A 17,659-nucleotide genomic window follows, 5' to 3' on the forward strand; every position below is an offset into this window, starting at 1 on the left:
GTTCCTATCAGCCACTCCTATGGAAGGCCTCATCAATCCTGGAGGCAGAGTGCTTGGAAATATGTGAGATGGTGCTCTGGCATGAGCTGAGCCTGTCTGCAGCTGTCGGGAACCACTCCCTAAGCTGTTCCGGGATATTGCCATACCATATACTCTTAAGTGCATTATAATCCTCGCGGTTAAATGCTATCTTTGGTTTGGCTTTACCAAAACATGTCGAGTAAGGTGTCATACGAATTGGAATACTATCCCCTCGCCAATTCTGGCGACGGGGATAGCATTCCACCCTTCTAGAGGGATACGACATGTGTGTAACCCTAACCCCGGTTAAAGTTAAACAGAGCCTCAGCTTCACAAAATGGACGCTGCCACCACAGACACAAGTCTGGCCTCCTGCTGCTGACCGAAACTCGGCAGATGGTGGCCTGGACAAAGAGTTTCCTGCCTTGGGAGGTGCGAGCACCACCCCAGACAGGATTTTGTGTATTGGGTAGGACAGGGCTGAATAGAATCAGACATGCCCGGGGCACACAAGGTGTCCCCGTGCATAGGCCAGCCCAAACCGGTTCTGGGGCCTTCCAGCCCCAGTCCTGGCGCGGAGCTGGACAAAGGAAAGGGGGTGTAACCGCCCCCCTTCCTGGTTCCTCCCAGAGGAGGGACCTAGTAGGTGATCCACCCCCTAGATTGGAATAAGAAGGGGAGCAGTGCCATTGCACAGCAGATCATCCCGAAATCAACTTAAAACTAAGAAGAAGACTGGACTTCGACATTCTGCTGCACAGAAGACTGAAGAAGAATCTCCCTTGTGGCCAAGGAGTGACCACCCTGTGAACACAGGCACCAACCAGCAACTCGACGTCTGCTTTGCCGCCGCCTCCCGCCGGAGCCCGAGCCCAGAGCCCGACAAGAACCAGATTCCCAGACCTCTCAGAGCCCGATCCACAGTCCCTGCAAAGAAGGGACCCGTGGAGGCACCGAGTGACGTGGGACCGGACCTCTTGGAAGACACTCGTAAAGCTGACTGCGCAGCTTCTGAGGCATCCTCGACGTTGTGCTTTGGGGACTGAGAACCCCCACCACCGAGCAGCCCTTGCACCGAAGATCAGTCCCCCAGCATCTCCACGATCTGCGTGGGGCCCTTTTGCACTGTGCCACTCGACGCGCCATCCCGGCCACTAGCCACGCGGCCAGCGGCCATCTTGGCGACGAACCCAAAGATTTAAACAGCAGGTCTGGTTGCTCCAGACCTACCCAAGCTCCTGTGAAAAGGAGCACCCGCTCTGACCTTGCTGGTCCGAGTGAACAGCATCTTTCAACTTCTGCGTGGCTTGCATTTGCCAAGGCCTGTTTGCTCCGATCAGGTCGCCGACACCGCCAACAGCGAGAAGCCTACGTGGGACAGCTCGTGACCGACTCCTGGACGTCCTCGACCCCGGGTATCCACGTGGCTGCAGAAAGAAGCTACCCGACAACGCCTGTTTGCACCCGACATCGCCTGGTTCCAATCTGGTTCCACGGTAGTCACTGGCTAGTGACTTTGAACACTGTCCCCTCTGCTTTCAGGTCTTCAACTCTTCAGATCCACCCTTGGATCCACCGGAACTCTTCTCATCGAGCCGCCTGCAGCATCTTCAGCTCCAAGCACCATCGACCAGCGTGACGAAACCCGACACATCTTCGACCCTGTGCACCCGCTTCCTGTGGGTGAGGTAACTCAGCTCCGCCGGTGCTCCTGCACTGGTACACATCCCAAGGGCCTGTGTTTTAAGTTTCAGCTCCGTAGGTCACTCGGAAGGTTCCTAACTTTCTAACTTTGTGCTTTTTACGCACCATAGACTTTGTATTGAGAAGTGCGTGCACTTTGGACACTGCACCCGAGTCCCGTGGGCCTTTCCCGACTTAGTTAACTCCAGTCTCGAATAGCTCCAGCGATTCCCAAGGCCCTAGGCCTCTTCACTTTCCTCCTGGTATCCCTTATACCACTTATTTAGTATATGGTTTAGGTGGCCCCTAGGGCTCATCCATATTGTGCAACTTTTGTGTATTTTAAACTGTCTTGTGATTTAACGCTTGTGCTTCTGTGCTCATAAAGAGTCCAGGGGATTTTAATAGTTAATAAATCAATATATATTTTCAATATATATCTGTGTGGTGTCCCTTTCATTTGGTATTCAAGGGGGTTGTGTATGGTATAACAGCTGGCTTCACATGCCTTTCAGAGTTTAGCCTAAGACTGCTTTGTCCACGTTACCACTAGGATAACTGGTCTACAAGGTTGAATTACAACCATCATCATAAGGGTTGCTTGGCATGGTACAAAGTGATCACTAGAATTAGTGAGCATTATATACCAGGCCAACTTCTCACATTGGTGGCAGCGGTGGGATCTGAGCTTGCTGTTGTTTTACCATTACAATCTTTGAGATTATCATTTGAAAGATCATACAGGTACCTGCTAGGTACATATAAAACAAGACTAGTATACTTAAGTTCTACTGAACTTAGTTGTTGTAGAGCAAAGGGAGTAGCACACCCTAGCTACAACTACTAGATAGGTTTAGTAGGTAAACACCAGTGTAGGTAGATTGCAACACATCCACCCACACTAGAGCAATGTCTGGAGCAGAGGGTTCCACTGGGAATGTCTCTGTTGAGAGTGACCCTCCAAGGGCACCATCCAAATTTGCTATTTTTCCCTTTAAGGAATTAAGACAGCTTTGTGTCTTAAGGGGTCTGAAGACAGGGCCTTCCCCTACTGCAGACCACCTAAGAGAGCTTTTGGATCAGTCTGAAGCTCTAAAGACCTCTAAAGCAAACCCCACAGGGAATGCTGAAGGAGGCCATCCTTCAGAGGATGACACTGTAGACCCCCCTGCCCCTATCATCCTAGTAGATGAGGATGCCTCCATCACTGGAGCTCCTCAAGTAGATGTAGAGGAAGAGGAAGAAGAAGAGGGGGAGGAGGTGGAAAGCAGTGAGTCAGATGATGACAGAGATAGTCAGGTGCTGGTCAGTAGACTGAACCAGGCTAACTTAAGTCAACTTGGGAATGAATCAGGTAACAACCCATTCAGACCCTCAGGTGGACTTAACCAGGAGCCTAGGAGGAGAAGGATTCACTCAGGTGACTCTGACAACTCCTATGCTTCTAGAGGTTCTCATGGTCACTCCAGAAGGAGGATGACTAGCCCTCAGAGAAGGGATCATGAGACCAAATTGAGAGAATCTCAAATTAGAGAGGCTGAATTGAGAGTCCAGAGACAAGAGTTAGAGATTGCCCTGGCCCAAGAGAAACTTGCTAGAGCAAGACAGCCTAGAGAGAGTGGGGTAATAGAACCCACTGGTGGCAGCAATATCCACAAGGATAAAGACAGGTCTTTTGATAATAGAAACCTGAGTAAGATTGTGCCCCCCTACAAAGCTGGGGATGACATCCATAAATGGATTACTGCAATGGAGAGAGCCTGCAGAGTACAGCAGATCCCTCAGGAGCAGTGGGCAGCAATCTTGTGGCTCTCCTTTGAAGGTAGAGGCCGAGACAGACTCCTCACAGTTAGTGATGGGGATTCTAGAAACTACCTGGTCCTGAAGAGTGCTCTGATTGATGGGTTAGGCTTAACCACTGAACAGTACAGGTTAATGTTCAGAGATACCCAGAAGACACAGACTCAGGACTGGTCTGAATTTGTTGAGTGTGCCACTAAGGCTCTGGAGGGATGGTTGCTGGGAAGCAAGGTTACAGACTATGAAGGATTGTATAATTTGCTGATGAGAGAACAAATTTTAAATAATTGTCAGAACCAGCAGTTGCATCAACATTTGGTTGACTCAGATTTGACCTCTCCCCAAGAATTGGGAAAGAGGGCAGATAAATGGGTAAGAACCAGAGTTAAGCAAAAGAACCAGAACCAGAACCAGGGTGGTGACCAGAAGAAAACAGACCAGAAGGGTGGGGAGCAGAAAACTAAAGACCAGAAGTCTTCAACAGGGCCCCAAACTGAGACAGAGGGTGGGTCCCAAACTTCCAAGAAGAAGAAGAAAGAAGGTCAGAAGAAACCCTGGTGTAAAACTTGTAAGAACACCTCTCACTGGACAAGTGAGTGTAAAAAGGGTGGAGCCCCCAGCACTGCAGCCCCTAAGGCACCTGCACCCACTAGTACAGTTAGCAGTGTTGGTCCTCAAGCCAAGGGTTTAGTGGGAATCACTTTGGGAACTGAAGGAGATTCTGACCTAGTCAGAACTCTTACACAGGCTGTTCTGGTTTGTGAAGGGGACATAGATTTGACCCCTGACATAAGTCCCAGTAACCTGGGCAAATACAGACAGACACCTTTGATTAACAACAAAGTGGCTCAAGCTTACAGGGACACATGTGCCAGTGTCACTATGGTGACACCTAACTTTGTGGACCCTGGACAATACATGCCAGGCGATGATTACCTGGTGACCAATGCCAGCAATGTCACTACTACACATAGTGTGGCACTTGTTAACTTTTCCTGGGGAGGGGTAACTGGCCTAAAGAAAGTTGTGGTTAGTGCTGATCTCCCAGTAGAATGTTTGTTGGGCAATGACCTGGAGAACTCTCTATGGTCAGAAGTTGAGTACAGGACTCATGCAGAGATGTTAGGGATATCATCACATGTCCTTGCTGTGACCAGGTCACAGGCCAAAAAGTGCCTCTCTGAACCTCAGGTCTTGGATCCTGGAACAATGGACCAAGTACCTCCCAAGAAGAAGAACAGGAGGGTTAAGGCTGCGCCTTCCCAACTGCCTACAAGTGAGGATCAGGCTTCACAGGAAACTGATCTTGAGACCCCTGAAGGAACTGTCCCTGAAGAACTTGAACCTGATCAGGTTGAGTTTCTGGGGACAGGGGGACCTTCTAGGGCAGACTTGGGGCAGGCTCAGTTAACCTGTCCTTCTCTTGAACCCCTCAGACAGCAGGCTGCTGCTGAGGCTGCTGGGAATGCTCAAGGTGCCCATAAAGTATATTGGGACGATGGACTCCTTTATTCAGAGGCTAGAGACCCCAAGCCTGGTGCTACCAGGAGGTTGGTTATACCTCTGCAATTTAGGGGCTTCCTACTCACCTTGGCTCATGATATTCCTTTAGCAGGACACCTAGGCCAGAACAAGACTTGGGACAGGCTTGTCCCTCACTTTCACTGGCCTCACATGTCTGAAGACACCAAGGAGTTTTGTCGCTCCTGTGAAACCTGCCAAGCCAGTGGTAAAGCAGGTGGAACAACAAAGGCCCCCCTGATACCACTACCTGTGGTGGGGGTTCCCTTTGAAAGAGTGGGGATTGATATTGTTGGACCAATGGATCCCCCTACAGCATCTGGGCACAGATTCATACTGGTGGTAGTGGATCATGCCACCAGGTACCCAGAGGCAATTCCCCTTAGGACCACAACAGCTCCTGTTGTGGCCAGGGCCTTACTTGGAGTTTTCTCCAGAGTGGGGTTTCCTAAGGAGGTAATATCAGATAGAGGTACCAACTTCATGTCTGGATATTTGACAGCTATGTGGAAGGAATGTGGTGTCAACTACAAGTTCACCACCCCTTATCACCCACAATGCAATGGGCTTGTTGAGAGATTTAACAAGACCCTAAAGGGCATGATTAAAGGATTACCTGAAAAGCTCAGGCGAAGATGGGACATCCTTCTGCCCTGCCTTTTGTTCGCTTACAGAGAGGTCCCTCAAAAGGGGGTTGGCTTCAGCCCCTTTGAATTGTTGTTTGGGCACCCTGTAAGAGGACCCCTGTGTCTTGTGAAGGAAGGATGGGAGTTACCTCTCAAAAAGCCTAAACAGGACATAGTGGACTATGTACTTGGTCTCCGCTCCAGGATGGCAGAGTACATGGAAAAGGCATCCAAAAACCTTGAGGCTAGCCAAGAATTACAAAAAGCTTGGCATGACCAAAAGGCTGTCCTTGTTGAATTTCAGCCTGGACAGAAGGTATGGGTGTTGGAGCCAGTGGCCCCAGCAGCACTCCAAGACAAGTGGTCTGGACCCCATACAATTCTGGAAAAGAAGGGAGAGGTTACCTACTTGGTGGACCTAGGAACTCCCAGGAGCCCCCACAGGGTGCTCCATGTGAACAGATTGAAGGCATATGTCAGCAGGGCAGACATGGGCTTGCTCATGGCTACAGATGAGGGACAGGAGGAAGAGAGTGACCCTCTCCCAGACCTGCTCACTCAGAACCCTGAGGATGGCTCAGTTGATGGTGTGGCCTTAGGTGGCAGCCTCACTGAACATCAGCAACATGACTGCAGACAAGTTCTACAGGCATACAGGCATATGTTCTCATTGACACCCAGTCAGACTAACTGGTGTACACATGTGGTGGACACTGGTGACAGTCTTCCTGTAAAAAGCAAAATTTACAGGCAACCTGACCACGTCAGGGACTGTATAAAGACTGAGGTGCAAAAGATGCTGGAATTAGGTGTCATTGAGCCTTCAGAGAGCCCCTGGGCTAGCCCAGTGGTTCTGGTCCCCAAACCTCACACCAAAGATGGCAAGAGAGAGATGAGGTTCTGTGTGGATTACAGAGGACTCAATGCTGTCACCAGGACAGATGCACACCCTATTCCAAGGGCAGATGAGCTCATTGACAAGTTGGCTTCTGCCAAATATTTGAGCACATTTGACTTGACAGCTGGCTACTGGCAAATCAGGTTAGCTGAGGAGTCTAAAGCCAAAACAGCATTTTCTACCCCTAGTGGGCATTATCAGTTTGTGGTGATGCCCTTTGGTTTGAAAAATGCACCTGCCACCTTCCAAAGGTTGGTGAACCAAGTCCTCACTGGGTTGGATGACTTTTGTGCAGCTTATCTGGACGATATTGCTGTCTTTAGCTCCACCTGGGAGGATCACCTGATCCACCTGAAGGAAGTGCTTGAGGCTCTGCAGAAGGCAGGCCTCACTATCAAGGCAACAAAGTGCCAGATAGGGCAGAGCAAGGTTGTATACCTGGGCCACCTTGTAGGTGGAGGCCAAGTTCAACCACTGGAGAGTAAGATCCAGACCATCAAGGACTGGTCCCCTCCAACTACCCAGACTCAGGTCAGAGCTTTCTTGGGCCTGACTGGGTACTACAGGAAGTTTGTTAAGAACTATGGGTCCATTGTGACTCCTCTTAATGATCTGACATCCAAGAAGATGCCCAAAAAGGTTCAGTGGACAGAAATCTGTCAAAAGGCATTTGATGACCTGAAGAAGGCCATGTGCTCTGCACCTATCCTGAAGAGTCCTGACTACTCAAGAGAGTTCATTGTCCAAACAGATGCTTCTGAGTTGGGAGTGGGAGCAGTGCTTTCACAGCTTAATGTAGATGGCCAGGACCAGCCCATTGCTTTCATTAGCAGAAGGCTGACCCCCAGAGAGAAACGTTGGTCAGCTATAGAGAGGGAGGCCTTTGCTGTGGTGTGGGCCCTGAAGAAGTTGAGACCATACTTATTTGGCACTCACTTCAAGATTCAGACCGACCATAAGCCCCTCCTATGGCTTAATCAGATGAAGGGTGAAAACCCCAAACTACTCAGGTGGTCCATTTCCCTACAGGGGATGGACTTTACAGTGGAGCACCGCCCAGGGACTGACCATGGCAACGCAGATGGTCTCTCCAGGTACTTCCACTTAGAACATGAAGACACAACTGGTCAAGGTTAGTCTAATGTCCCTGCGTTTGGGGGGGGGTTATGTAGGAGAGTAGGGTCTGCTATCCTATGGTCACCCCAAATTTTTGCTTTTTGCTTCACTGGTTTCTGACTTAATGTGGCTGTGGGCCTGCTAATCAGACCCACAGCCTGCTGTTCTCTCTCTAAATTACTGCCAATGCACTCTAGGTGCATTACGAATTGGAACTGGTTCACCTTATGAGCCCCTGTAATAGTGCACCCTAGGGGCCCAGGGCATAGGTGTATCCAAGGCCTACCAGGGGCTGCAGCACGTATTGTGCCACCCCTGGCCTGGCCTCCATATTTGACACAACTGGCTGATCACTCAGCTGGGGTAAGTCGGTGTAACCACCTCTTACTTAGGTACAGTATGTCTGTGCCTAACCCTAAACTGGACACATATGTTCCTATCAGCCACTCCTATGGAAGGCCTCATCAATCCTGGAGGCAGAGTGCTTGGAAATATGTGAGATGGTGCTCTGGCATGAGCTGAGCCTGTCTGCAGCTGTCGGGAACCACTCCCTAAGCTGTTCCGGGATATTGCCATACCATATACTCTTAAGTGCATTATAATCCTCGCGGTTAAATGCTATCTTTGGTTTGGCTTTACCAAAACATGTCGAGTAAGGTGTCATACGAATTGGAATACTATCCCCTCGCCAATTCTGGCGACGGGGATAGCATTCCACCCTTCTAGAGGGATACGACATGTGTGTAACCCTAACCCCGGTTAAAGTTAAACAGAGCCTCAGCTTCACAAAATGGACGCTGCCACCACAGACACAAGTCTGGCCTCCTGCTGCTGACCGAAACTCGGCAGATGGTGGCCTGGACAAAGAGTTTCCTGCCTTGGGAGGTGCGAGCACCACCCCAGACAGGATTTTGTGTATTGGGTAGGACAGGGCTGAATAGAATCAGACATGCCCGGGGCACACAAGGTGTCCCCGTGCATAGGCCAGCCCAAACCGGTTCTGGGGCCTTCCAGCCCCAGTCCTGGCGCGGAGCTGGACAAAGGAAAGGGGGTGTAACCGCCCCCCTTCCTGGTTCCTCCCAGAGGAGGGACCTAGTAGGTGATCCACCCCCTAGATTGGAATAAGAAGGGGAGCAGTGCCATTGCACAGCAGATCATCCCGAAATCAACTTAAAACTAAGAAGAAGACTGGACTTCGACATTCTGCTGCACAGAAGACTGAAGAAGAATCTCCCTTGTGGCCAAGGAGTGACCACCCTGTGAACACAGGCACCAACCAGCAACTCGACGTCTGCTTTGCCGCCGCCTCCCGCCGGAGCCCGAGCCCAGAGCCCGACAAGAACCAGATTCCCAGACCTCTCAGAGCCCGATCCACAGTCCCTGCAAAGAAGGGACCCGTGGAGGCACCGAGTGACGTGGGACCGGACCTCTTGGAAGACACTCGTAAAGCTGACTGCGCAGCTTCTGAGGCATCCTCGACGTTGTGCTTTGGGGACTGAGAACCCCCACCACCGAGCAGCCCTTGCACCGAAGATCAGTCCCCCAGCATCTCCACGATCTGCGTGGGGCCCTTTTGCACTGTGCCACTCGACGCGCCATCCCGGCCACTAGCCACGCGGCCAGCGGCCATCTTGGCGACGAACCCAAAGATTTAAACAGCAGGTCTGGTTGCTCCAGACCTACCCAAGCTCCTGTGAAAAGGAGCACCCGCTCTGACCTTGCTGGTCCGAGTGAACAGCATCTTTCAACTTCTGCGTGGCTTGCATTTGCCAAGGCCTGTTTGCTCCGATCAGGTCGCCGACACCGCCAACAGCGAGAAGCCTACGTGGGACAGCTCGTGACCGACTCCTGGACGTCCTCGACCCCGGGTATCCACGTGGCTGCAGAAAGAAGCTACCCGACAACGCCTGTTTGCACCCGACATCGCCTGGTTCCAATCTGGTTCCACGGTAGTCACTGGCTAGTGACTTTGAACACTGTCCCCTCTGCTTTCAGGTCTTCAACTCTTCAGATCCACCCTTGGATCCACCGGAACTCTTCTCATCGAGCCGCCTGCAGCATCTTCAGCTCCAAGCACCATCGACCAGCGTGACGAAACCCGACACATCTTCGACCCTGTGCACCCGCTTCCTGTGGGTGAGGTAACTCAGCTCCGCCGGTGCTCCTGCACTGGTACACATCCCAAGGGCCTGTGTTTTAAGTTTCAGCTCCGTAGGTCACTCGGAAGGTTCCTAACTTTCTAACTTTGTGCTTTTTACGCACCATAGACTTTGTATTGAGAAGTGCGTGCACTTTGGACACTGCACCCGAGTCCCGTGGGCCTTTCCCGACTTAGTTAACTCCAGTCTCGAATAGCTCCAGCGATTCCCAAGGCCCTAGGCCTCTTCACTTTCCTCCTGGTATCCCTTATACCACTTATTTAGTATATGGTTTAGGTGGCCCCTAGGGCTCATCCATATTGTGCAACTTTTGTGTATTTTAAACTGTCTTGTGATTTAACGCTTGTGCTTCTGTGCTCATAAAGAGTCCAGGGGATTTTAATAGTTAATAAATCAATATATATTTTCAATATATATCTGTGTGGTGTCCCTTTCATTTGGTATTCAAGGGGGTTGTGTATGGTATAACAGCTGGCTTCACATGCCTTTCAGAGTTTAGCCTAAGACTGCTTTGTCCACGTTACCACTAGGATAACTGGTCTACAAGGTTGAATTACAACCATCATCATAAGGGTTGCTTGGCATGGTACAAAGTGATCACTAGAATTAGTGAGCATTATATACCAGGCCAACTTCTCACAACCGATGTGTGAATAGGTCGGAACCAGCACAAGGCGCCAAGATCCGAATGGCAAGTCCTGGATGTTGAGTGCCTCAGTTGAGAGTTCTGAGCAGTGCTTGTAAGACTATCTGAAGTTTATTATAAGAATCAGAGTACGTTGAAGACTGTCTGAAGCTTATTTGCACCTTTTGCAGCTTCACTATTGCCCAAGGTGGTGTCCAGCGGAACTTTTTTCCTTTTCCTTTCTGCTTCTTTTCCTACAATCCGTTTCATCTGAAGACACGACCAGGTCCCTGAATGTGTGTAGGGGGACGCTATTGAGTGAATGAAAATGGCGGCTTGACACAAAGCTGACTCAAGCGTTACTGTTGATGCTATACAGACAAAAATTGGTTTTCAGTTTGTACATTCTTCAGGTTTTTTTTTCCATCCAAGTCTGATTGAGAGTTTGTAGAAAAATGGCTTCAGATTTTCCACATACTACTCTTCAACATTCTTCCTAAATGTAACAATGTGAAACTCACTAGGAGAACGGCTGTTTCTGTTTCCTTTCAAAATGCTGCCAACAATATTTTCTGAATGGAAGACACCATCTTGTAGCATAAAGGGCCGAAAGGGGTTCTGGTCTGGCCGATTTTTGGTGGAGACATTTTGACTATATCTTGGACCTGCCCGGCCTCGCCCAAAATGGCGCCGGTATAAATGAGACTCGTAACTCCTTGCCCGCAAATGTATATCTAGAAAATGTTATTGTAAGTGGCCCTGTCCTATTTTAATTACAAAATGTATGTCCACCGATTCCGCAACTGTTAGACACCTTAGTTCTTGCAACCTAATGGCCCGCTCGTTACGTTCCTCTACAGTGTAAATGTCTCCTCATCATATACGATTTCAGTTTGCTCCGTGGCCGGCCCACGTGGTTATAGGCCCGTATTTGTATACTGACATTTTCACAATAAAGGTTTTTAAAACAAAACACGGTAGTAGTATTTACATTGGTAAAGTTTTTACTTTTAGTCACTGTTTTCGAATCAGTAAAAGGCAAGTGAAATAAAGCAGTCCAATTACATGACGGATAAAAGGTATAATATGTAGGAACGCAGTAAAGATAAATGGTCAAGGGCAGTTGTGTTTTTCATGTCTGCAACATAAAGTGATCGATAAGAATCTGATAATCAGGCGTATCGGCGACTAAGACAGCAGGCCGAATCTCTTTTACTGAACGGCTCCGTCATGGAAGGAAGAAACGCCCTTTTTCTCGAAAAAGGAATATATTTTACTTGCAAGACAGTTGTAAATTTTCCGGGAAAGTACATTAGCCTGGAATATTATAACATATGTTTGAAAAAAAAATATTGTTCGAAAACAATAAAAAGCGTAATTTTTAGGTCATATGACCAAGCTTTTCATCATTAAATTAACAAAAGTAAAATGAACCAATGAAAAGTTTTATTAACAAGTCACATGACCTGTTATGCTTACGTTACGCGCTGCGCGCCGCGCCTCGGATCACTTCCGGGTGCGCTAACGCGGCGTGTCATATAACGCATTACGCGACAACGTAGGTCAAGAATATAGTCAAAATGTCTCCACCAACCAGCGTTCAGAACACAACCCCTTTCAGCAGTCCAAAAAGTTCTGTTAAATGACAACAGAGGGGACAGGCAACAAGAACCATCAGTCAAAGAGGGGAGGGCAAGTTCTTCTCTTCCGGGTCATGTTGGGGCGCTACCGGAACTGATCGAATTGGTAGTCTACAGTGTTTCTGGATGTTTCAGACTAAAGCTGGCGTCAGCATGAGACCACTACCATCTCGTAGCTCCGTCGTGGCCATTCCACGAGCAATCATGGCAGCCGCTCCCCACCAGAAGCCTGCGGGAGTCGGAGGCCCCCAAGACTTTTGTAGAATCTTCACGGCTGAGGGGACGCTTTTCGAGAATGGGACCCAAGCCCTATCAGGGAAGCGTCCGAGTTCCAAGGTGTCCCAGGGCCATTTTAGTGGACCAGGCCCAAAACCGAAGAGCCGGCCGCCATTTTGAGAGTCCTGTGGCAGCCGCCTATCGCTGCACCGCAAGAGCGGGAGCAACTCAACTACATGATGAGCGAGACGCTGTAGTCGCAAGAGCGGGCGGTAAACAGCTGAATGGCGGAAGAGGCACAGTGTAGAAAAAGCGGGCGGAATGGCAACTAAAACGGTAAAGGGGCGCCCCACTACAGCTTGTCTTCAGGTCAAACGGATTGTGGGACAAGGTCCAGAATTGAAGAGTCATCAAAAGGCAAAAAGTTCCGCCGGACCCCGGGAGCCGGCCGCCTATGTCGGGGGCGATCTCAGGCTACACCAGTGCTATAAGACTTGGGGAGGGTGTCGGAGCCAAGCGTCTTCTCCGAGTCCATGGCCATCACACCGCCCCTCAGGGGCCTCCGTCAAGCTGTTTAGGAAGCTAACATATTACATTGTTTTCTAATGCAGTCAGGTCCACAAACGACACTCACTTACTTTGAGAATAGTGAAGCTGCAGTAGGTGGAAATAAGCTTCAGACAGTGTTACAAGCACTGCTCAGAACTCTTAACTATGGCACCCAACATCCAGAACTTATGCTATTTGAGAATGGCAGTGACATCGAAGCATCTCAGGGACCAAAACCATTAACATACTTTCACGTATGAAAATCTTACTTGGGGAGGGGGCAGGAGCGAAGCGCCCCCTCCCAGTCAGCGCCACCACACCGTATGTTGAAAATTTGAAGCCATCGTTCTACAAAGTCAACCAAACTTGGATTGAAAAATCTAGAAAAATGTACAAACTGAAAACCAGTTTTGGTCTGCATAGCATCAGTAGCAACGCTTGAGTCAGCTTTGTGTCAAGCCGCCATTTTGATTCAACAAAGCACAGGCATTGAAAAAGGCTCAAATTCAGAACTCTAAACTATGGCACCCAACATCCAGGAGCTTGCCATCCGGATCTTGGAGCCTTGTGCTGCTTTTGATCTATTCACACATCGGTCCACTACTGACATCATCTTATAAACCAACGTTATGTAAATAGTTTTTTAATAAAATGTTTTACCCTGTTTCTTTGCTGGTGTGTTGTCTATATTTTTAATATTTGCATAGGGTTTGTCGTTATTTTGTGCGGGATGGGTGATGGAGCCGAGCTGTCTTGCAGCCCTCATGGTGTGGAGCTCAGTTCATCTCACTATTTTCGTATTTCTCATGAAGGGTTGTTCCTAATATTTCTATTTTAGCGAGGTCAAAAAGAGATCCAATTAGTGGCCTACTGATTTTGCTCGATTACTTTTATTTTTTTTACACGATTTTTCACTATCTGCAAAGACTAAACAGAGTATTGCGACTTTGTGCTTGTTTGTAAATAGAGAATGATCCAAAGAGAACCAATTCTAAAACGGTAAATGCTTGGACAACAATCAATCAAATGGAGAGACAAGCAGGCACGACGGATTACAACGGGGGCAAAGGCTTGCGTTAACTACCGTTCACTATCTGCAAAGAGAGAGTACTACTAAGACAAAAGAGGGGAGGGGGGGGTGCAGCGTTCAAAGCACATCAGCGTGCATAAATACGAAAATGTTTTTATCTATCACGTACTTGACATTTTAAAGCTTTTCATATTTGCTATTAAAAAACCAATGAAATTCACAGAAAAAACCATAGGTTATAGTGGATATATAGTTAGGAATTTGCATTTACAAAACCTTGAAAATTCAATGAAAAAACCATTGGTTTTAGGCCATATATAGTTAGGGATTTGCATTTACAAAACCTTATTTTACTCGCATAAAACCATTGAAATTCCATATATAGTTATAAGCGCTAACTATATATCGCGCACCCGCAATCCACTGCTGATGATGTCACATATTACATCATTCATGACATGGTTAGTGACATCACTGATGACATCACTGATGACATCTCAAATGACATCACTGATGACATCACTGAAAACATCTCATTTGACATGACTGATAACATCACTGATGATATCATTCATGTGATAATACGATGAACCTCTTCAGACTCTAATATAACCTTAGATACAATCAGTGTAAACAGACACTCACAGACTGTCACTCATCCATGGAGTTACTCACACACCTAGTCAGTCATGCAAAGAATCAATCACACCTCCATTTCCTCAACTATACAGTTATACAAAATTTACTTATTCAAACATATACTAACACATATTTACTCTATTATACAATCCCTGATACAAGTTCACAATGATCCATACAGCCACTCACACATTCACTGGCTCTTATGCACAGTTATTTATATATGTCAACTCTCACATGTACTGTGTTTTACATATGTACTTACTTTGACATGTAGCACTGAGATATCCATTCACTCTCCAATGCACTCATGCACACAGTCAACCGCCCATACAGCTGTTTCCACATGCACTTTTGAAACCATACATCTAGTGAATCAACTGCTCACACATCTATGCACAGAGTCATACACCTCCCAGCCACCTACACACACACTCAGTATCCCATACAAATACTTGGGCAACCAATCAATAACCCATATAGTTACTCATATAGCTACTTATCAACACATGCAGCAGTTTACAGAACAACAGACATAATGATGCACAAATTAAGACAGTTTAGTCACTAACCCATGCACTCAGTGAGACACATTTAATCACTCACTCATACAGTCAGTCATGCACCTACTAAATCCTTCATCCAGACACTTATATATCCACTCATTCTTCAATATGTAAGAGATATTTTAACTTTACAGAAACATACAGTCACTGCATGTTGTCATCAGTGATGTCATCAGTGATGTCATTTGAGATGTCATCAGTGATGTCATCAGTGATGTCACTAACCATGTCATGAATGATGTAATATGTGACATCATCAGCAGTGGATTGCGGGTGCGCGATATATAGTTAGCGCTTATAACTATATATGGAATTTCAATGGTTTTATGCGAGTAAAATAAGGTTTTGTAAATGCAAATCCCTAACTATATATGGCCTAAAACCAATGGTTTTTTGTGTGATATATATATATATATATATATATATATATATATATATATATATATATACACACACACTTGAGACAAAGAGCGAGAGAGACTACAGCATGTAGAACAGAGAGGATACAGGTTATAGAGAGAGAGAGACTCATCTTCAGCCTTTAGAGCAAATCGGGTGCGCGTGATAGAGAGGAGATGCCTCCCCCTCAGCCAGCAATACAGAGAGTTGTGAAGAGAGAGACTCACCCTCAGCCTAGAGAGGATGCAGCTTAAAAACAGAGACTCATGTTCAGCTGGGAGAAGAGAGGGGAGCACGAGATAGAGAGATGAAACCTCAGCTTCAGTCAGCAGAGCTGAGAGGATACTAGTTATAGAGAGAGAGAGAGAGAGAGAGAGAGAGAGAGGCTGTCATCTCCAGCCTGTAGAGCTGAGAGGATATAGGTTAGAGAGAGAGAGAGAGAAGAGGGAAACTCATCTTCATCCTGTAGAGCTGAGCGGATATAGGTTAGAGAGAGAGTGAGAGAGAGAGAGAGAGAGAGAGAGAGAGAGAGAGAGAGAGAGAGAGAGAGAGAGAGAGAGAGAGAGAGAGAGAGAGAAGAGGTAACTCATCTTCATCCTGTAGAGCTGAGAGGATATAGGTTAGGGAGAGAGTGAGAGAGAGAGAAGAGGGAAACTCATCTTCATCCTGTAGAGCTGAGAGGATACAAGTTATAGAGAGAGAGAGGGTGTCATCTTCACCCTGTAGAGCAGAGAGGATATAGGTTAGAGAGAGAGAGAGAGAGACTTGTGTTCAGCATGTAGAGCAAAGAGAAAAAATGTTATGGACAGAGAGGGACTCATATACAGCCTGTGGAGAAGACGGGGTGCACATGATAGGGAGAAGACGCCTCACCTTTAGCCAGCAGCGCAGACAGGATACAGGTGACAGCTAGAATGACCCTCATGTTACAGGAGAACAGGTCGGAGCTGAGTGCGTCTGGGTTTTGATCATCTGGTACCTAGAGTGTGGCGAGGGCCCTTGGAGTGGAAGTATATAGTGTGAGTTGCACAGGGGGCGAGGCTTGCATCCAATATTCTATATATTTAGAACGTTTAACCACAGGATTCAGTTATTAGTATTTGGGGGTAGTTCGCTTTTAGAAAAAGCATGTTTGGTTTTGGGCGTGACTAGATGTGTCAGTTTCGTTTCTTCAGAAGAGCAGCAGGTTATAACATGCTGCCAGCCTCTGTTGCTGCAGCTGCGATCAGGAAGTATCTAAAAACAACCGGGCCTCAGCTAAGAAGCAGGCAGGCTTCAGGGGTCCTGGAAGGCCAGTGAGGCTGGGCCAGTGTCGGTCACACGCCAGGGGATCAGGGATGAGTACAAAACTGGTATTTCCCTTGTTGAGGATTGAAGGGGGGGAGCTAGTCTGTTTCGAGCGCAAATACAATCCGGATGATAGTCATAGGGGCATTTTATGAGCCCCTTGGGGTGCCGAAGCATCACTTTCTGTGACGCTCTGCAAACTACAAAATCATATCTCTAAGGTCACTCAAAGCAATTTTGAGTGGCAATAAATGGCCTCATGGATACGAAGTAAGGATAGGCAGCACAAATCACAGTGTTGCCTTACTTTGCACCAGGGAGGCATTCCATGGGCATTGCAGTGGTGTTTCCTATGCAAAACCTATGGATTTTGACGCTTCCCCAGATTTTTACCATGTAAACCTGTGGATGGGCAAAACCCTATGCCTCTCCGGACGGGTGCAACGAGGAGAAATAACTTTATTCCTTCTTGTTGTTTCATTTTCCATGTGCAGCACACAAAGAAAGAGGAAAAAACCTCAGCCGATTGATTTCATGCAGAAAGATCCCCCCAACCTGCACAATAACAATCCTGCCGACAAGACCATGGTGCAAAGGTGCCGGCGTTGGTGCTAGGCTGCTGAAATAGCGCCTGCGCAGGGGGATGCATTTTGATGTTGGGCAGCGCCGCAAGGTGACTTGCTGCGCTGCTCAATGCCAAAGCCCCATAAATGAGGCCCAAGAGTTTAAGTAGCCATTGAATTATGTGGTTTCATAAATGTGATCTAAGGTTTGTGTTGCTCTTGCACCACATTGCGAAGTGCAAGAGCGATGCAAACCAGCTCATATGTGGGCCCCTTAATGAGAGTCTCCTTTCTTAAATCTGAAGTCAGGCAGAATCCCCG

At 47.7% G+C, this 17,659-nt stretch overlaps 1 protein-coding gene across 1 annotated transcript in view; it reads right to left on the minus strand.

Moving 5' to 3' along the window:
• Nucleotides 1-16,464, minus strand: part of LOC147701006 (phospholipase A2 inhibitor and Ly6/PLAUR domain-containing protein-like) — a 268,517-nt gene extending 252,053 nt beyond the window's left edge. The window contains exon 1 of the mRNA XM_086929829.1: nt 16,362-16,464. Coding sequence (XP_086785955.1) covers nt 16,362-16,413 — 52 coding nt within the window. The 5' untranslated portion in view covers nt 16,414-16,464. The remainder of the gene's footprint in view (nt 1-16,361) is intronic.
• Nucleotides 16,465-17,659: the final 1,195 nt, after the last annotated feature.

This window comes from Lissotriton vulgaris, chromosome 7, assembly GCF_964263255.1.
Source record: "Lissotriton vulgaris chromosome 7, aLisVul1.2, whole genome shotgun sequence".
Classification (NCBI taxonomy): Eukaryota; Metazoa; Chordata; class Amphibia; order Caudata; family Salamandridae; genus Lissotriton; species Lissotriton vulgaris.